The sequence below is a fragment of the Eubalaena glacialis genome, chromosome 4 (genome assembly GCF_028564815.1).
Source record: "Eubalaena glacialis isolate mEubGla1 chromosome 4, mEubGla1.1.hap2.+ XY, whole genome shotgun sequence".
Taxonomy (NCBI): Eukaryota; Metazoa; Chordata; class Mammalia; order Artiodactyla; family Balaenidae; genus Eubalaena; species Eubalaena glacialis.
Window position 1 is genome coordinate 26,195,932 of NC_083719.1, and position 25,655 is coordinate 26,221,586.

Here is a 25,655-nt window from a genome sequence, read left to right on the forward strand (position 1 = left end):
ATGAAGGGCAACTGGACGGTAGCTGTCAATATTGAAGGTGTGGGAATTCCCTGGGGGTCCAGTGGTTAGGACTTCATGTTTTCACTTCCTAGGGTGTGGGTTCAGTCCCTGGTTGGGGAATTAAGGTCCCTCAAGCTACGCGGCATGGCCAAAAAATATATATATATATAATATATATATTGAAGGTATATATACTTTTTGATCCAGGTTTAGGGATTTCACTGCTAGGAATTGATCCTGAAGATATTGATGCAAAGCCTTTCATACAAGTATTTTCATTGTAATCATAGAGGATTGGGCACCGGTTTCCTCCACGGGGCACTGGGTGAATTATTGTACATCCATATAGTGGCACCCTTAAATAAAAGGGGATCCTCTCTGTGTACTGACATTGAACACTCTTATCAGGAGGCAGCAGAAAATGATTAACTGTTTATTCAGTATACTACTGTGCTGTATAAGTGGGAAAAGAAAAAGTGTGTTTGTATATGTACAAACTATCTCCAGAAGGAGATTTCTACATGCTATGGATTGTATTCTTCTTATAACTTTTCTGTTATTCCTAGGGACTTGGGATAAGAGGTGGTGGCTCCAGGGTAGTATTAGTCTACCAAATGGTAGATTGTGAAAACAAGTGTGATGAAAACTGACAAATAATAACAGAGTACGGCAAAGTGACTGGATAGCAGGTAATCATTCACAAACTGGTGGTTTTCCTGTTCACCAGCAATAGATAGTTAGAAAATGTAATGGAAGGGAATTTGCAACAGAAACTTAAGTATAAAACACCTAAGAATAAACATAACAATAAATATATAAGATCTTTACAGGGGAAAATGTAAACTATAGGGCATAGAAAAACACCTAAATAAATGGAGGCTATTAATGGTCTCAATATATTATGATGCCAGTTCTCTCCAAATTGTTCCATAAAGACAATGTAATCCCCCAAATATCCTAATAACATTTAGTATATAGTTTAACAAGCTAATTTAAGAATTCATAAGTAAGGCTACAAGTATATGCGTAGCTTAGACAGTTATGGAGTGGGGGAAATCAAATGATCAGTAAATATAAAAATCAATGTTATTTTCCCTAGTCATTCCAGACATGTAAATTAAAATAAGATGTAACTTTTCACCATATAATTGGCAAAAAATAAAAAATGTTGATACTACCAATCAAGAATGTGAGGAAATGGTATTCTCCCACTCAACTGATAGAAAAAAATTATTTAAGGCTCTCTGAAAAGCAACGTGGCAGTAACTTTGAAAATGGTAATTATTCATTCTCAGTGACCCAGCAATTCCATTTCTCAATATCTATCCTGTATGCATCAAACATGTATTTTAAGTGGCATGCACAAAGATATTCTTACCCCTAGTTCATAGTTGCAAAGAAAAGAAAAAAGGACAACAACCTAAATACCCATCGATATATTCATAAATGGCTACATAAGCTATGGTAAATCCCTACTGTGAAATATTATGTAGTAATTTAAAAGAATGATGTAAATCAATATCTACTGACATGAAAAGAATAAAAAGCAAGGTTTAGAATACTGAATTCAATAGCATCCCACTTATGAAAAATATAAAACACCACAAACAACACTAAACACTGGTACAGGTACAAGTGCATGATTATACATTAATTTTTATTTGAATTTTATTTTACTTATTTTTTTATACAGCAGGTTCTTATTAGCTATCCATTTCATACTTATGAGTGTATACATGTCAATCCCAATCTCCCAATTCAACCCACCTCCCCAGCCGCCACTTTCCCCCTTTGGTGTCCATACGTTTGTTCTCTACATCTGTGTCTCTATTTCTGCCCTGCAAACCAGTTCAGCTGTACCTTTTTTCTAGGTTCCATATATATGGGTTACTGTACAATATTTGTTTTTCTCTTTCTGACTTACTTCACTCTGTATGACAGTCTCTGTATCCATCCACATCTCTACAAATGACCCAATTTCATTCCTTTTTATGGCTGAGTAATATTCCATTGTATATATGTACTACATCTTCTTTATCCATTCCTCTGTCAATGGGCATTTAGGTTGCTTCCATGACCTGGCTATTGTGAATAGTGCTGCAATGAATATTGGGGTGCATGTGTTGTCTCTGGGTATATGCCCAGTAGTGGGATTGCTGGGTCATATGGTAGTTCTATTTTTAGTTTTTTAAGGAAACTCTATACTGTTCTCCATAGTGGCTGTATCAATTTACATTCCCACCAACAGTGCAAGAGGGTTCCCTTTTCTCCACACCCTCTCCAGCATTTGTTGTTTGTAGATTTTCTGATGATGCTCATTCTAATTGGTGTGAGGTGATACCTCATTGTAGTTTTGATTTGCATTTCTCTAATAATTAGTGATGTCGAGCAGCTTTTCATGTGCTTCTTGGCCATCTGTATGTCTTCTTTGGAGAAATGTCTATTTAGTCTTCTGCGCATTTTTTGATTGCGTTGTTTGTTTTTTTTAATATTGAGCTGCATGAGCTGTTTATATATTTTGGAGATTAATCCTTTGTCCGTTGATTCGTTTGCAAATATTTTTTCCCATTCTGAGGGTTGTCTTTTTGTCTTGTTTGTAGTTTCCTTTGCTTTGCAAAAGCTTTTAAGTTTCATTAGGTCCCATTTGTTTATTTTTGTTTTTACTTCCATTACTCTGGGAGGTGGGTCAAGAAAGATCTTGCTGTGATTTATGTCAAAGAGTGTTCTTCCTGTGTTTTCCTCTAAGAGTTTTATAGTGTCCGGTCTTACATTTAGTTCTCTAATCCATTTTGAATTTATTTTTTGTATGGTGTTAAGGAGTGTTCTAATTTCATTCTTTTACATGTAGCTGTCCAGTTTTCCCAGCACCACTTATTGAAGAGACTGTCTTTTCTCCATTGTATATCCTTGCCTTCTTTGTCATAGATTAGTTGACCATAGGTGCATGGGTTTAACTCTGGGCTTTCTATCCTGTTCCATTGATCTATATTTCTGGTTTTTGTGCCAGTACCATATTGTCTTGATTACTGTAGCTTTGTAGTATAGTCTGAAGTCAGGGAGTCTGATTCCTCCTGCTCCGTTTTTTTCCCTCAAGACTGCTTTGGCTATTCGGGGTCTTTTGTGTCTCCATACAAATGTTAAGATTTTTTGTTCTACTTCTGTAAAAAATGCCACTGGTAATTTGATAGGGATTGCATTGAGTCTGTAGATTGCCTTGAATAGTATAGTCATTTTCACAAGATTGATTCTTCCAATCCAAGAACATGGTATATCTCTTCATCTGTTTGTGTCATCTTTGATTTCTTTCATCAGTGTCTTATAGTTTTCTGCATACAGGTCTTTTGTCTCCCTAGGTAGGTTTATTCCTAGGTATTTTTTTCTTTTTGTTGCAATGGTAAATGGGAGTGTTTCCTTAATTTCTCTTTCAGATTTTTCATCATTAGTGTATAGGAATGCAAGAGATTTCTGTGCATTAATTTTGTATCCTGCAACTTTGCCAAATTCATTGATTAGCTCTAGTAGTTTTCTGGTGGCATCTTTAGGATTCTTTATGTATAGTATCATGTCATCTGCAAACAGTGACAGTTTTACTCTTACTTTCCAATTTGTATTCCTTTTATTTCCTTTTCTTTTCTGATTGCCATGGCTAGGACTTCCAAAACTATGCTGAATAAAAGTGGCGAGAATGGGCATCCTTGTCTTGTTCCTGATCTTAGAGGGAATGATTTCAGTTTTTCACCATTGAGTGTGATATTAGCTGTGGGTGGCCTTTATTATGTTGAGGTAGGTTCCCTCTATGCGCACTTTCTGGAGAGTTTTTATCATAAATAGTTGTTGAATTTTTTTAAAAGGAGTTTTTATTTATTTTATTTATTATTATTATTTTTGGCTGCATTGGGTCTTCATTGCTGTGTGCAGGGGCTACTAGTTGTGGTGAGCGGGGGCTACTCTTCGTTACAGTGCACGGGCTTCTCATTGTGGTGGCTTCTCTTGTGGAGCACGGGCTCTAGGCACGTGGGCTTTAGTAGTTGCAGCATGCAGGCTCAGTAGTTGCGACACATGGGCCCTAGAGTGCGCAGGCTTCAGTAGTCATAGAGCATGAGCTCAGTGGTTGTGGCACACGGACTCTAGGGCCTGTGGGCTTCAGTAGTTGTGGCACGTGGGCTCAATAGTTATGGCTCGCGGGCTCTAGAGCACAGGCTCAGTAGTTGTGGCACATGGGCTTAGTTGCTCTGCGGCATGTGGGATCTTCCCAGCCCAGGGATTGAACCCGTGTCCCCTGCATTGGCAGGTGGATTCTTAATCACTGTAGCTTTTTTCTGCATCTATTGAGATGATCATATGGTGTTTATTCTTCAATTTGTTATGTGATATATCACATTGATTGATTTGTAGATATTGAAAAATCCTTGCATCCCTGGGATAAATCCCACTTGATCATTGTTTATGATCCTTTTAATGTATTGTTAGAGTTGGTTTGCTAGTATTTTGTTGAGGATTTTTGCATCTATGTTCATCAGTGATATTGGCCTGTAATTTTCTTTTTTTATGATATCTTTGCCTGGTTTTTGTATCAGGGTGTTGGTGGCCTCATAGAATGAGTTTGGAAGTGTTCCTTCCTCTGCAATCTTTTGGAATAGTTTTGGAAGGATGGATGTTAACTCTTCTCTAAACGTTTGGTAGAATTGACTTGTGAAGCCATCTGGTCCTGGACTTTTGTTTGTTGGGAGCTTTTAAATTACTGACTTAATTTCAATACTGGTAATTGGTCAGCTCATATTTTCTACTTCTTCCAGGTTCAGTTTCAGGTGATTCTTCCTTTCTAAGAATTTGTCCATTTCTTCTAGCTTGCCTATTTTATTGGTGTATAGTTGCTTGTAGTAGTCTCTTACGATCCTTTGTATTATATTTCTGTGCTGTCAGTGGTAACTTCTCCCTTTTCATTTCTGGTTTTATTGATTTGGGTCATCTCCCTTTTTTCTTTTCTTTTTTTTTAAAGATTTATTTATTTTATTTATTTTTGGCTGCATCAGGCCTTAGTTGCAGCACGCAGGATCTTCATTGAGGCATGCAGGATCTCTCTAGTTGTGGCGTGCGAGTCTTCTCTTCTCTAGTTGTGGCGCATGGGCTCAAGGGCGCCTAGGCTCTGTAGTTGTGGGGCGCAGGTTCCAGAACACATGGGCTCTGTAGCTTGTGGCATGCAGGCTCTCTAGTTGAGGCGTGAGAGCTCAGCAGTTGTGGCACACGGGCTTAGTTGCCCCATGGCATGTGGGATCTTCGTTCCCTGACCAGGGATTGAACCCGTGTCCCCTGCATTGTAAAGAGGATTCTTTACCACTGGACCACCAGGGAAGCCCCTCCCTTTTTTTCTTGATGAATCTGGCTAAAGGTTTATCAATTTTGTTTATCTTTTCAAATAACCAGCTTTTAGTTTCATTTGATCCTTTCTATTGTTTTTTAGTCTCTATTTCATTTATTTAGCCTCTGATCTTTATGGTTTCTTTCCTTCTACTCACTTTGGGTTTTGTTTGTTCTTCTTTCTCTAGTTGCTTTAGGTGTAAGTTTAGATTTTTTATTTGCAATTTTTCTTGTTTCCTGAGGTAAGCTTGTATCAGTGTAAACTTCCCTCTTAGAACTGCTTTTGCTGTGTCCCATAGGTTTTGGATCGTTGTGTTTTCATTTTCATTTGTCTCTAGGTATTTTTTGATTTCCTCTTTGATTTCTTCAGTGATCCGTTGGTTGTTTAGTAGCAGATTGTTTAGCCTTCATGTGTTTGTGTTTTTTGCAGTTTTTTTTTTCTTATAGTTGATTTCTAGTTTCATAGCATTGTGGTTGGAGAATTTTTTTAAAGCATAATCCAGTGAGAAATACTGGCATAGTAACAAGAGATAAATTAAACTCTTAATAAAGAACTACTACAGTAAGATTAGAATCTTACCTTTTAAGAAAAAAAAAAAGCTGAAAGTAGCTTGATGAAAGGAGGTATAAAAAATGGTTGGGGCATGTGGGATATAGCAACAAAATCAAAATGCATAAAGATGGTTAAAACTAAGTACTATGCCCATCTAAGACAAAACATGTAACCAAACTGAGCCAAAAGGAAGAAGGGGGGCGACATGGAGGGGGGTGGAGAAGAAGCAAAGTACAAAAGAGTATCTAAAGAGTATCTGTGGCATGTTACTCTTCACATAGCAAGAAGGAGATGACCTAGAGGGGTGGGATAGGGAGGATGGGAGGGAGGCTCATGAGGGAGGGGATATGGGGACATATTTATGCATATGGCTGATTCACTTTGGTGTACAACAGAAACTAACACAGTATTGTGAAGCAATTATACTCCAATAAAGATCTATTAAAAAAAAAAGAAAATACATATGTATCTTATTTGTGCAAAAGATATATTCCCTGACTTACAATGGAGTTACGTCCCAATAAACCTACCTTAAAGTTGAAAATGCATTTAATACACCTAACCTACTGAATATCATAGTTTAGCCTAGCCTACCTTAAACGTGCGCAGAACACTAACATTAGCCTACAGTTGGGCAACATCATCTAACACAAAAACCAATTTTATAATAAAGTATTGAATATCTCATGGAGTATTGAATACTGTACTAAAAGTGAAAGACAGCATGGTTGTCTGGGTACAGAATGGTTGTATGTGTACTGGTTGTTTACGCTCATGGTCACGTGGCTGATGGAGCTACAGCTTGCTGCCCCCGCCCAGCATCACAAGAGAGTATCTACCGCATGTCACTAGCCTGGAAAAGATCAAAATGAAAAATTCTAAGTACAAATGGGTATAGCTTCACACCATTGTAAAGCCAAGAAATCATAAGTCAAAAAATCTTAAATCAGGGATGCTGTGTACAGGAAAGATAAACCAGAAACTGAAGAAGTGGGCTGCCTATATGGTATGGGTAACAAAGAGGTGAAAGGATGGGAAAATTAGAAGGGGGTGACAGGGTGAGGAGGGAGTGACAGTTTGCTGAGTACAATGTGTGTAGCTTCAACTTTGAAAACCTTACTAATGTCTCACATAACCAAAAAATAAATTATTAAAATCAACCAGGATGGGAGAAGAACCCAAAATGGAATATGAATAGTAACAAATTAGCAAGTTAAATATATTACAAATGACTAACATAGCCATACTGAAGGAGATGGGGAAGAAAAAAAACTAACCAAACTAACAATGGAAAACAGTACATTAACTGGATACTGAAAGCCTAAAGATAAAAAACACTGTTTATAATTACTATACTCTAGCTAGTAAATTTGTTTCTCATAGGGGTGTGGATTAGCCATTCAGTAACTACTTTGTGTGTATACTAGTACTGAACAAATAAGTGAATACACTGTATATCAGGGCCATGATTCTATTAATAATTCTCAGAGATATGTTACAAATAAGGAAAGGGGGACATGGCTAGAAGGAACCCTGGTGTTGAGTTGGAATCAGAGGTATCAGTATTGAAATCATTATTTTTAGTACATATCTAATACACACACACACACACATTTAGATGTGTGTGTGGGGGGGGGGGGGGAGGGTTAGTACATTTACATACATCTCCTAGCTCCATGTGCTAAGATGACCAAGAAGCAGTGGTACTCTTACTGCAATAAGCACACCTAGAACCTAGATCTTGAATTCTAAACACCATTCCTCAATGAAAGGAACAAGACCTCCTTTGGAAAATACAAGATGAGCATGGAATGACCTGTTGTACCAGAAAATAAGGAGGTAGTTGAGGTACTTTAAAAAAGATGGGAACATGTCAAAAAGACACAGGAACCGATGTGAAGAAGTTCCCAATGGACAAACTGGAACAGTTTGAGCTTAACAAAATTAAAAATAATAGTATTGAATTTGAGCTCAGAATAAAACAAATTTCCATGAATCCATACCAACATAAAAAAGGATTGAAGGGCTTCCCTGGTGGCACAGTGGTTGAGAATCCGCCTGCCAATGCAGGGGACACGGGTTCAAGCCCTGGTCCGGGAAGATCCCACATGCCATGGAGCAACCAAGCCTGTGTGCCACAATTACTGAGCCTGCGCTCTTGAGCCCGCGAGCCACAACTACTGAGCCCGTGTGCCTAGAGCCCGTGTTCCGCAACAAGAGAAGCCACTGCAGTGAGAAGCCCGCGCACCACAACCAAGAGTAGCCCCCACTCTGCACAACTAGAGAAAGCCCGCACGCAGCAACGAAGACCCAACACAGCCAAAAATAAATAAATTAAATAAATAAAATTTTTTAAAAAGGAATTGAATAAATACATGTATAAGGGAAGCAATATCTCGTCTTACAAAAAAATTCCAACTAATAAATGTAGAAGAAATGAGAGAAATAAAAAAAATTACCACCAGGCAGACTCCACCATTATAAGTGTTGCAGGTCTGGTCAGTTTGATGGATGCTAAAATCAGTTGTGAGTGTTGGAGAAGAAATAAGATATTTCATAGTCTCAGAGTATTTCTCTAAGATATTTGTCAATTACATAGGGAAAACTGGTAACTTTACTGTGGAGAATCTCTGCAGACACCTCCTTAGCCAAGTGATCAAGGTTAATAAATCACCAGCAACAAATCACATTGAAATCATTATGCACTGAGATGGACACAATATCATTTCTGGGGTAATCTTGCTAAAAATGCAACACCTCAAGCTAATCATGAGAAAACATCAGATGAACCCAAGGTGAAAGACATTCTACAAACTATCAAGGTCATGAAAGACAAAGAAAGACTGAGAAACCATCACAGATTGCAGGAAACCAAGGAGCCAATAACTAAATGCAATGTGGATCGTGGGTTGGATCCTGAAGCAGAAAAAGGACATTAAGGGGAAAATGAGTGAAATTTAAATAAGATCTGTGTTTGGTTAATAGTATTCACCAATGCTATTTTTCTGGTTTTGGTAATTGTATAACGGTTATGGAATTGTGAAAATTACGGAAGCTGGGAGAAAGGCATACGTAAGCTATTTGTACTATTTCTGCAACTTTCCTCTAAGTGCAAAATTATTTCAAAAGAAAAAGAGAACATAGAGAGAAAGGGCATTGTTCTCAATACTCTATTTCTTTGTATTTGCTATATTCAACCCTGCCAATGTGATTGCATCTCCCTGCTCTACTTGATGGCACAAAATATTACATGCTGGGAAATTGTGCAGATGAACCAATATAGTTTCCATGGCATACTGACATCATTTGCCTACTTTCCAATCTCATATGAGCTTAATTAATGCACTTTAAAGAATTTTACCAAAATAGACTATATTGAAGTTGCATGTGACATATTTGATTAAAATGGAATCATGAAATATGAGGGGGGAAATCAGTATTTAAAAGTCAATATAAGCCTGCAATAGCCAAAACAATCTTGAAAAATAACAAATTTGTAAGACTAACACTTCCTGATTTCAAAACTTATTACTTACCTATAGTAATCAAAACAGTGTGATAGTGGCATGAGGATAGACATATAGACCAAAAGAAAAGAATAGAGAGCCCCCAAATAAACCCAAGTATATCTGGTCAATTGATTTTCAATAGGAGTGCCAAGACCATTAAATGGGGAAAGACAGTCTTTTTAACAAAAGGTAGTGAGGAAACTGGATATGCACATGCAAAAGAATGAAGTTGGGTCTTTACCTTATACCATATACAAAAATTAACTCAAAGCAGATCAAAGGCTTAAGCTTAAGAGCTAAAAGTATAGAACTTTAAAATGAAAACATAGGGGAAAGTCTTTATGACATTGGATTTGGCAATAATTTCTTGGATATGACACCAAAAGCATAGGCAATAAAGAAAAAATAGAAAAATTGGACTTCATCAAAGACATTTGTGCATTAAAGGACATTATCAAGAAAGTAAAAAGACAGTTTATAGAGTAGGAGAAAATATTTGCAAATCATCTATCTGATAAAGGATGTTAATCCAAAATATATAAATAATTCCTATGAGGCAATGGGTTAAAAAAACCTCAATTCAAAAATGGGAAAAGATCTTGAATAGACATTTCTCCAAAGAAGATATACAACTAGACAATAAGCACATGAAAAGATGTTTAACATCATTAGTCATTAGGGAAATGCAAATCCAAACCACAATGAGATACCACTCTATGCCCATTAGGATGGCTATGATTCTAAAACAAACAACAAAAACAAACAAAAAAGGAGAATAACAAGTGTTGGCAATGCTTTGGAGAAATTGGAATCTTCATGTATTGCTGTAGGAAAGTAAAATGGTTTAGCTGCTGTGGAAAATAGTTTAGCAGTTCCTCATAAAGTTAAACATTGAATTACCGTATGACCCAGCAATTCCATTCCAATGTATATACCACCAAAAAAACTGAGAGCAGGGATTCAAACAGGCACTTGTACACCAATATTCATAACAGCATTATTCACAATAGTCAAAAGGTGGAAACAACCCAAAAGTTCATCTACAGGTGAATGGATAAACAAGTTTTGGTATATATATACAATGGGATATTATTCAACCATAAAAAGGAATGGAATTCTGATACATGCTGCAACATGGATGAACCTTGAAAACATTTTGCTAAGTGAAATAAGCCAAACACAAAAGGACAAGTATTGTATGATTCTACTTCAATGAGGTACCTAGAACAGGCAAATTCATAGAGACAGTAAGTAGAATAGAGGTTACCAGGGCCTGGAAGGAAGGGGCAATGGGGAGTTGTTGTTTAATGGGCACAGATTTTCTGTTTGGGATGATAAAGTTCTGAAATGGATAGTGGTATTGGTTGCACAACATTGTGAAAGCACTTAATGCCACTGAATTGTACACTTAAAAAGGTAAATTTTATGATACACATATTTTTTTCTTTAACAGTTTTATTGAGGTATAATTCACATATAATAAATGACACATTTAAATTTTCAGTTTTATATGATACATATATTTTAACACAAAAGCTCAATACTATACATGAAACATATAATATTGTATGTCAAATATACTCAATTAAAAAAATTAAATTACATTCCAAAAAACTCAATAAAACATATGATGTGAAATACAGATGTATAATCATAGTAATTAACAATTATAAGTAGACATTTAAAAATTTTTGTCTATATCCCCCGAAGTTTATATATTCTAGTTGTCCAAAGAACATTTTGAGGAACTTATCATTAGGAAAATGAGGGATCTCCTAGATATAGTCTGCCTTATCTGTAAGTGTATATGCTCGTGTGTGTGTGTGTGTGTGTGTGTGTGTGTGTGTGTATGTGTTGTATGATGGGAAATAGAAGAAAAGAGAAGAGGGTACTACCTCTTCATATTGAAAGAAGGTCGTCCTTTTTGCTTGTCCTGGGGAAAAAAGAACACTGACATGACATACTTTTGGGAATGCTGAAGACTGATCAAGAAAAAAAGGAGGGAAGGTACACATTACCAACATTAAAAATGAAGGAGGGGATATCACCACAGACCCTACATACATTAAAAGGCAAATAAAGGAATGTAGTGAATAACTTTATGCCTATAAACTTGACAAATAGATTAAAAGAAAGAGTTCTTTGAAAAACACAACTTACCAAACTGATACAAAAAGAAATAGAAAATGTTCATAACTCTATTTTTAAAGTTGAATTGATGATGGAAAACCTTCCTGCAAAGAAAACTGCAGGTCCAGATGGTTTTCTTCGGGAATTCTATCTAACATTTAAGGAAGAAATTATACTAATCTTACACAAACTCCTTTAGAAAATAGAAAGTGTTCCCAACTCATTTTATGAAGCCAAGATAATACTGCCAAAAACTTGACAGAAACACTACAAGAAAATTGGAGACCAACATCTCTTAAGTTGCAAAAATCTTTCAAAAAATATTAGCAAGTCAAAAGCAACAATACTACATCATGATTAAGTAGGTGTATTCTAGGAATAGAAGGTTGCCTTAACATTTGAAAATCAGTTGGTGTTATTTGCCACTGTAACAGAATAAAGGAGAAAAACCATATAACCATACCAATAAATGGAAAAATGCCTCATAAAATTCAATAGCCATCATGATTTTAAAACAAAAACTTCTTTGCAAACTAGGACATGAAAGGGAACTTTTTGTTAAATTTAAAAGCGTCTAGGAAGAACCTAAAGATAATATCATACCTAAAGGTGAAATATTGAATATTCTTCCCTCAAGATTATAAACAAAGCTAAGATGTTCACTCTCACCACTTTTTTCAATACTATACTGGAGACCTTAGCCAATGTAAAAAGGTAAGAAAAAGATATAAAAGTCATACATATTACAAAGGAAGAAATAAAATCATTAGCATTTAAACAAGCATTAAAATCCACAAAATACTTAGGAACAAATTTAACAAAAGACATGCAAGACCTCTACAGTGAAAACTATAACACGTTACTGCCAAGACTTGAGCTGCAATTTAATGACTGCTATCCATGAAAATACTTTGTAAGGAGATTCTGTTTGAGGCACTTTAATATTTTGATGAAGTGTTCCTCAAGCTGGACAAAAAGCAATACCCTGGCCCTGGAAAGATTTGCATTACTACTACTCAGTCCGACTAATAGTTGGCTAAAAATTTTATAACAGAAAAATAAGTCTGCAATTATTATGTTTTTTTTTTCCTCAGCCCACCTGGATAATATTGATGTACGCTTCCCTCAGAACACTATACATGACATTCCAGAGAAGGCTGGCAGAGCCCTGCTGAAAACCCAAGCATTGTATCTTGTTGATTTTCCTTCGATGTTTGATTAGCATACCCTACCTACATCATCCTCCGACTCTGGATCATCCAGTGGCTCTGAAAGCCACTCCAGGAGCAGCCCATTGAAACCTGGTGGGTGCAGAGCAGTCTCTCTTGCCCTTGCTGGAAAATGACCTATAAAAAGTGGGGTGCTCACCTGCTACAGTAATGGAGAGGTAGGTACATGTAAAGAACCACAATCTACCTGTTCTCTTTCTCTTTTCTCTCCTCCTTTAATCCCTTCAGAGTTTGTTTTGTTTTTTTTGGCTGCACCCTGCAGCTATGCAGGATCTTAGTTCCCTGACCAGGGATCGAACCAGTGCCCCCTGCAGCAGAAGCGTGGAGTCTTAACCACTGGACTGCCAGGTAAGTCCCCAGAGGTTTCTATTTTTGAGTTTTTATGAGCTTAATTCTGACCAGTTTTCGAACAAAACCTATTGCCCTGTAAACAAAGACCCTCTAATTTTATACTTTGTGTATTATCAAGCAATATTTGGACTTACACCTGCCTTTGTCAATTTGAAATAATTTAAGGTTAATTTAACAGGTTTTTTTTCCATTTTGAGTTTATTTTTGTATCTGGTGTGAGAAAATGTTCATAGTTCATTCTTTTTTTTTGAATTTTATTTTATTTTATTTTTTATACAGCAGGTTCTTATTAGTTATCTATTTTATACATATTAGTGTATATATGTCAATCCCAATCTCACAGTTCATCCCAGCCCTCATCCCCCTTTCCCCCCTTGCTGTCCATATGTTTGTTCTCTATGTCTGTGTCTCTATTTCTGCCTTGGAAATAGGTTCATCTGTACCATTTTTCTAGATTCCACATATATGCGTTAATATATGATATTTATTGTTCTCTTTCTGACTTACTTCACTCTGTATGACAATCTCTAGGTCCATCCACATCTCTACAAATGACCCAATTTCATTCCTTTTTATGGCTGAGTAATATTCCATTGTATATATGTACCACATCTCCTTTATCCATTCATCTGTCAATGGACATTTAGGTTGCTTCCATGACCTGGCTATTGTAAATAGTGCTGCAATGAACATTGGGGTGCATGTGTCTTTGAATTATGGTTTTCTCAGGGTATATGCCCAGTAGTGAGATTGCTGGGTCATATGGTAATTCTGTTTTTAGTTTTTTAAGGAACCTCCATACTGTTCTCCATAGTGGCTGTATCAATTTACATTCCCACCAACAGTGCAAGAGGGTTCCCTCTTCTCCACACCCCCTCCAGCATTTGTTGTTTGTAGATTTTCTGATGATGCCCATTCTAACTGGTGTGAGGTGATACCTCATTGTAGTTTTGATTTGCATTTCTCTAATGATTAATGATGTTGAGCAGCTTTTCATGTGCCTCTTGGCCATCAGTATGTCTTCTTTGGAAAAATGTCTATTTAGGTCTTCTGCCCATTTTTTGATTGCGTTGTTTGTTTTTTTGATATTGAGCTGCCTGAACTGTTTATGTATTTTGGAGATTAATCCTTTGTCCGTTGATTCGTTTGCAAATATTTTCTCCCATTCTGAGGGTTGTCTTTTAGTCTTGTTTATAGTTTCCTTTTCTGTGCAAAAGCTTTTAAGTTTCATTAGGTCCCATTTGTTTATTTTTGTTTTTATTTCCATTACTCTGGGAGGTGGGTCAAAAAAGATCTTGCTGTGATTTATGTCAAAGAGTGTTCTTCCTATGTTTTCCTCTAAGAGTTTTATAGTGTCCGGTCTTACATTTAGTTCTCTAATCCATTTTGAGTTTATTTTTGTGTATGGTGTGAGAGAGTGTTCTAATTTCATTCTTTTACATGTAGCTGTCCAGTTTTCCCAGCACCGCTTATTGAAGAGACTGTCTTTTCTCCATTGTATATCCTTGCCTTCTTTGTCATAGATTAGTTGCCCATAGGTGTGTGGGTTTATCTCTGGGCTTTCTATCCTGTTCCATTGATCTATATTTCTGTTTTTGTGCCAGTACCATATTACCATATTGTCTTGATTACTGTAGCTTTGTACTATAGTCTGAAGTCCGGGAGTCTGATTCCTCCAGCTCCGTTTTTTCCCTTCAAGATTGCTTTGGCTATTCGGGGTCTTTTGTGTCTCCATATAAATTTTAAGATTTTTTGTTCTAGTTCTGTAAAAAATGCCACTGGTAATTTGATAGGGATTGCATTGAATCTGTAGATTGCTTTGGGTAGTATAGTCATTTTCACAAGATTGATTCTTCCAATCCAAGAACATGGTATATCTCTCCATCTGTTTGTGTCATCTTTGATTTCTTTCATCAGTGTCTTACAGTTTCCTGAGTACAGGTCTTTTACCTCCTTAGGTAGGTTTATTCCTAGGTATTTTATTCTTTTTGTTGCAATGGTGAATGGGATTATTTCCTTAATTTCTCTTTCTGATCTTTCATTGTTAGTGTGTAGGAATGCAAGAGATTTCTGTGCATTAATTTTGTATCCTGCAGCTTTACCAAATTCGTTGATTAGCTCTAGTAGTTTTCTAGTGGCATCTTTAGGAATTTCTATGTATAGTATCATGTCATCTGCAAACAGTGACAGTTTTACTTCTTCTTTTCCAATTTGGATTCCTTTTATTTCTTTTTCTTCTCTGATTGCCATGGCTAGGACTTCCAAAACTCTGTTAACTAATAGTGGCGAGAGTGGACTTGCTTATCTTGTTCCTGATCTCAGAGGAAATGCTTTAAGTTTTTCACCATTGAGAATGATGTTTGCTGTGGGTTTGTCGTATATGGCCTTTATTATGAGGAGGTAGATTCCCTCTATGGCCACTTTCTGGAGAGTTTTTATCATAAATCGGTGTTGAATTTTGTCAAAAGCTTTTTCTGCATCTATTGAGATGATCATATGGTTTTTATTCTTCAATTTGTTAATATAGTTTATCACATTGATTGATTTGTGTATATTGGAGAATCCTTGCATCCCTGGGATAAATCCCACTTGATCATGGTGTATCATCCTTTTAATGTGTTGTTGGATTCTGTTTGCTAGTATTTTGTTGAGGATTTTTGCATCTATATTCATCAGTGATATTGGTCTATAATATTCTTTTTTTGTAGTATCTTTGGTTTTGGTATCAGGGTGATGGTGGCCTCATAGAATGAGTTTGGGAGTGTTCCTTCCTCTGCAATCTTTTGGAAGAGTTTGAGAAGGATGGGTGTTAGCTCTTCTCTAAATGTTTGATAGAATTCACCTGTGAAGCCATCAGTTCCTGGACTTTTGTTTGTTGGAAGATTTTTAATCACAGTTTCAATTTCATTACTTGTGATTGGTCTGTTCATATTTTCTATTTCTTCCTGTTTCCGTCTTGGAAGGTTATACCTTTCTAATGATTTTTCCATTTCTTCCAGGTTGTCCATTTTATTGGCATAGAGTTGCTTGTGGTAGTCTCTTATGATGATTTGTATTTCTGCGGTGTCTGTTGTAACATCTCCTTTTTCGTTTCTAATTTTGTTGATTTGAGTCCTCTCCCTCTTTTTCTTGATGAGTCTGCCTAAAGGTTTATCAGTTTTGTTTATCTTCTCAAAGACCTGCTTTTAGTTTTATTGATCTTTGCTATTGTTTTCTTTGTTTCTATTTCATTTATTTCTGCTCTGATCTTTATGATTTCTTTCCTTCTGCTAACTTTGGGTTTTGTTTGTTCTTCTTTCTCTAGTTCCTTTAGGTGAAAGATTAGATTGTTTATTTGAGATTTTTCTTGTTTCTTGAGGTAGGGTTGCATTGCTATAAATATTCTTCTTAGAACTGCTTTTGCTGCATCCCATAGGTTTTGGATCTTCGTGTTTTCATTGTCATTTGTCTCTAGGAATTTTTTGATTTTCTCTTTGATTTCTTCAGTGATCTCTTGGTTATTAGTAATGTATTGTTTAGCCTCCATGTGTTTGTGTTTTTTACATTTTTTTACCTGTAATTTATTTCTAATCTCATAGCGTTGTGGTCGGAAAAGACGCTTGATATAATTTCAATTTTCTTAAGTTTACCAAGGCTTGATTTGTGACCCAAGATGTGATGTGTCCTGGAGAATGTTCCGTGTGCACTTGAGAAGAAAGTGTAATCTGCTGTTTTCGGATGGAATGTCCTGTAAATATCAATTAAATCTATCTGTTCTATTGTATCATTTAAAGCTTGTGTTTCTGTATTAATTTTCTGTCTGGATGATCTGTCTATTGGTGTAAGTGAGGTGTGAAAGTCTCCCACTATTATTGTGTTAGTGTCGATTTCTTCTTTTATAGCTGTTAACATATGCCTTATGTATTGAGGTACTCCTATGTTGGGTGCATATATATTTATAATTGTTAAATCTTCTCCTTGAATTGATCCCTTGATCATTATGTAGTGTCCAAATTGTAACATTCTTTTTTTTAAAGTCTATTTTATCTGATATGAGTGTTGCTACTCCAGCTTTCTTTTGATTTCCATTTCCATGGAATTTCTTTTTCCATCCCCTCACTTTCAGTCTGTATGTTTCCCTAGGTCCGAAGTGGGTCTCTTGTAGACAGCATATATACGGGTCTTGTTTTTGTATCCATTCAGCAAGCCTGCGTCTTTTGGTTGGATCATTTTATCCCTTCACATTTAAGGTAATTATCAATATTTATGTTCCTATTACCATTCTCTTAATTGTTTTGGGTTTGTTTTTGTAGGCCCTTTTCTTCTCATGTGTTTCCCACTTAGAGAAGTTCCTTTAGCATTTGTTGTAGAGCTGGTTTGGTGGTGCTGAATTCTCTTAGCTTTTGCTTGTCTGTAAAGCTTTTGATTTCTCCGTCGAATCTGAATGAGATTCTTGTCGGGTAGAGTAATCTTGGTTGTAGGTTCTTCCCTTTCATCACTTTAAATATATCATGCCACTCCCTTCTGGCTTGTAGAGTTTCTGCTGAGAAATCAGTTGTTAACCTTATGGGAGAATTTAACAATATTTTTATATTTAATTTGGGTCTTTCTAGCTAAGATTAGTAAAGCTAATTAGTGAAGTAAATATTCACGGGGTGGGGGTGGTTTCTAAATGCTTGGTTTGTGTCATAGACATTGGTAAAAGATTTTTTTGTTGTTTTTCATCAATTCCAAGTTCCAAATAAAGTCCAAGAACCCCCCAGTTTAATTTAATATCTTTACCATTTGATTGAAGCATAAGAATTAGCATATTTGCCCCCAGAAAAAAAAACCAACAGACTCTGTGGCAGGCGGAATAATGCCCCCTTCCCAAAGATGTGCGTATTGTAATCCCCAAAACCTGTGAATATGTTCTGTTATATGGTAAGGGAGAATTAAGGTAGCAGGTGGAATTGTTTGCTTATTAACTGATTTTGAGATGGGGCAATTATCCTAGATTATTCAGGTGGGGCCTATGTAATAACAAGTGTTCTTATAAGTGAAAGAGGAGAGGCAGTGTCAGAGTGATTCACCACGAGAAGACTCAACTAGCCATTGCTGGCTCCAAGCATAGTAGGGAGCCACCAGCTAAGGAATTCAGGCAGCCTCTAGGAGGTGGAAAATGTAAGAAAACAGATTCTTCTCTAGGATCTTGAAGGAACACAGCCCTTCTGATACCTTGATGTTAGCCCATTGCGATCCATTACACCCTTATGACCTACAGGATTATAAAATAATGAATTTGTGTTGTTTTAAAGGCATTAAATTTGTGGCAATTTGTTACAGCTGCAATAGGAAAAATAGGAGATGAATACAGTACAGAATCTTTACTATTAAATCACATTGTAATTGAGTAATTTGAACACAAGGTGGCAATAGACTACCATATTTATCATAGAAGTCCTTTCAGTTTTATGGTATAAAGGGCAATGTTACAATTTTCTTCTAATACAGGTTTTTAAATCATTTCATCACATTTGTATCTAAGTCTTCTTCAGTATTGTTGGTAAGTCCCTTAAATTGGCCTGCATGGATTTTTTTTAATTGACATGTAGTCGATTTACAATATTGTGTTAGTTTCAGGTGAACAGCAAAATGATTCAGTCATATATATATCTATATTCTTTTTTGATTCTTTTCCATTATAGGTTTTTACAAGATATTGAATATAGTTCCCTGTGCTATACAGTTAATGCTTGTTGTTTTTCATGAATTTTTAAGTTGATTTCTGGCAATGATTTTTTTTTTTTTAATTCAGAAAGATGAACTATAAATGAATAGAAGTCACTAGAATATGTGTCACAAGTGTGAGGACTTTTTTGTTCTTGGTGCCTTGAACACTGACGGCAGCCCATAGCAGATGCCCAATAAATAATTGTTAAACGAAAGAACGTCTCACGTCCAATTTGCATGTATACATTGTTTGTCAAGTCTTTTCTCACATTAACCTGAGTCATCTGGAACCTGAGGAAAATCCTTTTGTCCACGAATTTTAAAGTTAGCACTATTCATAGTGCAGTCATTTGTTCAAATGAACTTACAATGCATTCTTCTTTGTGCTAGAAATGAAACAGGCATGGCTTGTTCTCTAGAGCACCCTCCCTCCCCCACCTGCCCTCCACCCAGGAATGTCCGGTTCTAATGAGACACCCCAGCGTGTCTCTCCTCCTCCCGCTGTGTGTGGGTGACTTTGGGGGAGTGTGTAGTCAGGGTAACCAGGGACCACAGGTGGACCACCTTGGGAGGCGGGGTCTCCAGGTAATCTGCGTTTCACTGTACCTGCGTGGCCTTGGGTGCTTTGCGCTTGCTGATCCCTCTGTCCCAGGGCATTAGGCCTCTCCCTTGGCTTGTCCAACTCTCCAAGTCAAAGAGAGAAAGTGTACTCTTTGGAGAGTGTCTTCCAGATACTCTGTCTCCAGACACCCTGTAAATTCTGATTCCTCTCTATTCTTGTAGAACTTTGTTCCTCTCACCCTTTCCATGTTGCTTTACGGTTAGTTGTATAAAGTGGCACTAGCTTGTAATTTTTCTGTCGAAGAAGATCATATTTTATTCTTTTTGGTATCCTCAACACCCAGCCAATACTAGGAACAAAGTAAATGCTTCTGGAAGGAAGGGAGGCAGGAAGGCTGTCCCATCATTGGGCTCAGACTGCAGATGGGTAAAATAACTGTTGCTGATTTCTTAATATTTAAGTATGGGTGTGTGAACTTATGTTTAACCCAGAAGAAAGAAGTAATCAGGATTACATTCATCATTTGGGTATAATTTCCATTTACAGACTCAGGATAGTAAATATAATGAGGCCTAAAATAAATGCTGTCTTTCCTCTTTTAAAAAGATAAGGAATTTGAATGCAAATTGTAATGTTTTTCTTCAAAGAGGAATGATTTGCCACTCTTTAATTTGATAAAGCTCTTTATACTTCAAAAACAGACTCAGGCTTTAGATATTAATAAACTTCAGAAAGCAAGAATCAAATCCTCAACTTTTCATGAATTAATTATCATAATTTTAAAACTCCAGTTTTATAAAGCAAATCATAAATTGCAAAATGGCTTTTCCAAATTGTGTTTTTTTGGAATAATTCATATGATTAAATAAAATTTTATGTATATTAAATTGAGTATTAATACCATAATTTGAAGTTTCCTGTTTCTTGTTTCTTGTTATTGTATAACTTTATACATTTTTTTGCATTCAGTAAAATGATGTGTTATTTTTAATCAACTTTTATTTTTATCAAAGTGCTGTTTGAATAGTATAAAAGATCAAATATTGCTAAAAGTAACTTTTATAAAACAGCAGTCTCTTTTCTTTACCTTTCTACTCCCATCATCTGCCAAGTACTCAATTTCAACTTTTTTAGATATTTTCTCTGATTTTACTTTCTTATTTCTAAATAATATGCATAATATATACTGGTATCTCTTGACTCATTGGAATAGACTTACCTGTTGATTTCCAATTATAGATAACAAGGATTTTAGCTCAGGTATACCACTCTTTCCTTTCCACCATCTTCTCAATAAAATTATATCTTAAATATCTGTTAAATCTATGTTCAGTGTTTTCTTAATTTTGACAATGTATGTGTAGTACTTAGTATGTTTTTGCATCAAGTAGCATGATTATATATCCTTTCTTATATAACTTGTGTTTTTTGGAGTTAATAATTGCCTTATTTGAAGACATTTTCTTAATTTCCTTTGAATATCTGACTAAATATTCCCATATCCTCAACAGCTCTGTAAAATGTCTCTCATTACATTTTATACAAAACATGTTAAATAACTGAAGAACTACATCCCAGACCCCCAGCCTGCTTCAGTCCAAGACAGTCCTAGTGCCTCCACCTTCTGGTTACAATCTAGATGCTTCCACTGTGGGCCTTTGCTCCTCTGTTGTATTGGAACTTCCACTGGCCATCACCCTGGGGATTCTTTTTGCCTCTATTAGATCCTCTGTTTCCTCAACCCCATGTATCCCAATATCCCAATATCTTCCTTCTATAGGGAGCCCTTTCGTGTGAGTGTGGTATGTGTGTGTGCACATTCCCAAATAGCTTCCTAAGAAAGGTGCTTGGGAAGGACATGTCTAGAGGTCTAAATTGTCTCTTTTCTACCCTCTCACTTGATGGAGAGTAAACATTTCCTTTGGAAATGTGAAGGTGCAGCTTCATTATCTTCTACCTCCCATTCAAGAAGTTTGATGCCATTCTTACACTCTTCTGCTCATTACCTGTCTCCCCCTAACCTCCACCCACCACCCAAACTTTTAGAGCCTTCTGTTTATCACTAGTGTGCTAATGTTTGAAATTGTATGATAATGAGTCTTTTGGGTTTTTTTTTTTTTATTGCTTAATGGGTTTTTTAAATTTTTTCTTTATTTTTATTTATTTATTTGTCTTTTATTAATTGGGCTGGATATCCAACGGGCCTTTTTTTGAAAAAAGGCTCATGTTCTTCAGCCCTGGAAAATTCTCTTATGTTATTTTATTAACACTTTCCTTTTCTTTCTTTTTAAATTGATGGCTTACTTTTTTTTTTGGCTACGTTGGGTCTTCGTTGCTGCACGTGGGCTTTCTCTAGTTGCGGCAAGCAGGGGCTACTCTTCGTTGCAGTGTGCGGGCTTCTCATTGCGGTGGCTTCTCTTGTTGCAGAACATAGGCTCTAGGCACGCAGGCTTCAGTAGTTGTGGCACGTGGACTCAGTAGTTGTGGCGTACGGGCTCTAGGGTGCACGGGCTTCAGTAGTTGTGGCTCGAGGGCTCTAGAGCGCAGGCTCAGTAGTTGTGGTGCACGGGGCTTAGTTGCTCCACGGCATGTGGGATCTTCTTGGACCAGGGCTTGAACCCATGTCCCTTGCATTGGCAGGTGGATTCTTAACCACTGCGCCACCAGGGAAGTCCAACACTTTTCTTCATCATTCTCTTCTGTTCACCCTTTTTGGAGCTCCTATTATTTAGTTGTTGGGCCCCCTGGATTGACCAACTAATTTCTTAAGTTTTCTCTCTTATTGTCCAATTATTTGCCATTTTGCCCTAAGTTTTGGATTCCCTAACTATATCCTCTACTTTTCTACTGGGTTTTCCATTTCTGCCATCCAATTTTTATTTTCCTAGTATTTTTGTTGTTGTTGTTCTCTGAGTATTCTTCTTTTTAAAACTACCATTTTGTTCCTGTTTTATGGATACAATATTCTCTCTTATTTCTCTGAGAACAGTAATGCCTTTTTTTCCCACATTTTTCTTCTCCCTCCATAGTTTCAGTGTCCTCTGAGTTCCTTTTTTTAAAAAACAGGTTTATTGGAGGTGTAATTTGTATGCCATAAAATTCACCCATTGTGAGTGTCTAATTCACTGATGTTTAGTATATTTATTGTCAGTCAACCATCACTGCAGTCCAGTTTTAGAACATTTCCATCACCCCAGAAAGGTCTCTGGTGCCCATTTGCAATTCATCTCCATTCCTAACCCTAGTCCCAATCAGCCAATAATCTGCTTTCTGTCTCTACCCATTTGCGTTTTCTAGGCATTTCATATAAATAGAATCATACAGTATATGTTCTTCTGTGTCTGCTTTTTCACTTCACGTGCTGTTTTTGAAGGCCATCCTTGTTGTAGCGTGCATCAGGAGTTCATTCCTCTTTATTGTTGCAGAGTATTCCCTTGTGTTGATGTACCACATTTTGTTTTGACATTCACCAGTTGACTAGACATTTGTGTAGTTTCCACTTTGGAGGAATTAGAAACATCTTTTTGTTATTTTAATATTTTATTTTGTACTCTGTTTCACATTAGAGAATTTTTCACAAATGTATGACATTCTCTAGCAGTCTGCTCATATTTGGAAAAAGAGGCCAAATAAGTTACTTGGAAGCTGTATGTGTGCGTGGTGGGCGGTGGTGAAGTGGGGGCTTCTTTGTAATTCTTTGGGGAAATCTTCATATCAGTGTTTTTCATCCTTTTCTCTTGGGCTGGTGGTATTTTCCAGAAAAGACTCTTCCAATGTCTTGGCTGGAGGGTATAATCCTAGCTTCCAGTATTCCGGGAGTCGAGAGGAGGGAAAAGGCTGAAATGTCCCAAATTCTAAGGCATAAACTCTTACTTAATCCCCCTGTTTTCAGTGGGAGATCCCTGCCTCCTTCAGCTGTGCCTGGTGTCCCTGAGTCCAGAGACCCTCTGTTTTATTATCTTCTACTGCACAGAGTAGAGAAGGAGATCTGGAGATGCTTTTTAAATAGACTTTCAAACAGTCTTTCTATTCTTAGCCCTACCATTATCTTCTCCCCCCCACCACCATTCCCACAGCTATCTGGTGCCAATTTCTGAGCCTCTGGGCTTCTGCCATGTAAAGTAGGATACCTCCGTGCTCTGCCCACTGCCAGTTTTGGATTAGCTTTCTTGGATCCACTAATCCACCTACCACTTTTTCATCTACTTTGCAGTATCCGAAATTTTACTGCTATTGTGTTCTTTCCTGTTATTATTATGGGTTTGTGCTTCTATAAAAATCCTTTTACTCTTATTTTCATAGCATTTTCATCAGGAAGAGAATATTTATTCAACCAGCCATCTTTATTGAGAATCTCAATTTAATTCTTTAATGAAAAATACAACTTCCAGTTCCAAATAATTTATGTAAATACCTCACTCTCAAGGAAGTACTGAATAACCCACCACTCTTTAAATGTGAGCTGCACATAGTGACTTCCGTCCAAGAGTACAGAACAGAAAGGGGTGAGGGAGGAATAGCTTTATATTGGAGATACCTGACGAACCCTCCCACAGCCTGGTGATCAAGGTCAACATCAACAGTGATAAATCATGCTGATAGTATGCACCCTCTGTGGTCTCACTCCCCCAAACCTGTAACCTCAGTCTCATCGTGAGAAAAACATCAGATAAATCCCAATAAAGGGACAATCTACAAAGTACACGACCACTACTTCTCAAAACTGTTAAGGTCATCAAAAGCAAGGGAAGATTGGAGAACTGTCACCACCAGGAGGAGCCTAAGAAAATATGACAAATAAAGGTAATATAATAACCTGGGTGGCATCCTGGAACAAAAAAAGAACATCAGGCAAAAACCAAGGAAATCTGAATAGTGTATGGACTTTAGTTAATATTAATGTATCGATGTTCATTAATTGTGACAAATGTGATGCATTAATGGGGAAACAGCAGTGGGGCATGTGGAAATGTTTTACTATCTTTGCAACTTTTCTATAAACCTAAAATTATTCCTTTAAAAAATTTATTTAAAAAATAAAAATAAATGAACCTCTAATTTATACTTTGGCTATTTATTGACAACTTCATGCTGATAGAAATGAACCAGGAATTATCATTTTACAATTTGACTCATATCTACCTCACACCAAAACCATTAGCAATCTGTTCTAATTCGTGTATTTGAATATTTATTCATTCTCTTTTCCAAATACTTATTGAGCAAGTACTATGTTCCAGGAAATATACCTGGTGCCAGGCTACAGAGATTAATAAAATATGATTCCTGTCCCACAAGAAGTTTACGTTCTGGGAACACAGACCATCCTAGAATACTTATTGTATTCCACTTCTCCAGAAGCAAACCAGCTACAATGAACACATTTTGCTATTCCTATTAAGAATACAAAGAAAATAATAGCTGAAATTCTTCTCTAGCTTTTAAATGCTTTTGTTTAGGTGAGACATGGAATTCATTAAAACTGCAATATCAATTAAGAAACGTGCAGGAATGATTAGCTTAAAACCTGGTAGAAAAGAGCGTATTGACAACCGGGAAACAGAACTTCCTTCTTTTAGACATGACGACACATCCCCTCACCAACAACAACCTTAAGCAGCGCCTCATCAAGAAGGTGCAGGAAGCCGTTCTCGACAAATGGGTGAACGACCCTCACCGCATGGACAAGCGCCTGCTGGCCCTCATCTACCTGGCCCACGCCTCGGATGTCCTGGAGAACGCGTTCGCGCCCCTCCTGGACGAGCAGTACGACTTAGCCACCAAGCGGGTGCGGCAGCTCCTGGACTTAGACCCTGAGGTGGAGTGTCTGAAGGCCAGCACCAGCGAGGTGCTGTGGGCAGTGGTGGCCGCCTTCACCAAGTGACCCTGCGCAGAACCGAGCGTCCCCCTTTCTCTCGCGGGAGCCAGTCGTTTTTCTTCCAGGGACTTCTGGTTTTCTGCAGTTTGTACTTCCCACACTATAATTGGCTTTTGTTTTATGAAATGGTGGGTGGCTTTTCCTGTTGTGGGTGTGTACGTGCAGGAAGCTGCTGGTGTTGAGAGATCTTTCTGTTTAGGTTTAGAAAAAAAAGTTTTGCTGCCTATTGGCATTTCATTCCTTCTTGAGTTCAAGAGAGTTGCCATTCTCACTGTAATAGGCTTTGGATTTTTGTTACGTTTACTTTCAAACTACCTCCAGTTTCTTTCTTTCCTTTTTTTTTTTTTTTTGTCGATTTTTGTTTTTTACTGAAGCATAGTTTGATTTACAATGT

General features: G+C 36.9%; 1 protein-coding gene across 1 annotated transcript; it reads left to right on the forward strand.

The window, feature by feature from the left end:
* LOC133090496 (Golgi phosphoprotein 3-like) lies at positions 1-25,393 on the forward strand. The gene is given in 2 exon segments (XM_061188932.1): positions 1-37; positions 24,843-25,393. Coding segments are annotated over 2 exon segments (462 nt in total). The 3' UTR covers positions 25,268-25,393.
* The last annotated feature ends 262 nt before the right edge of the window (positions 25,394-25,655 follow it).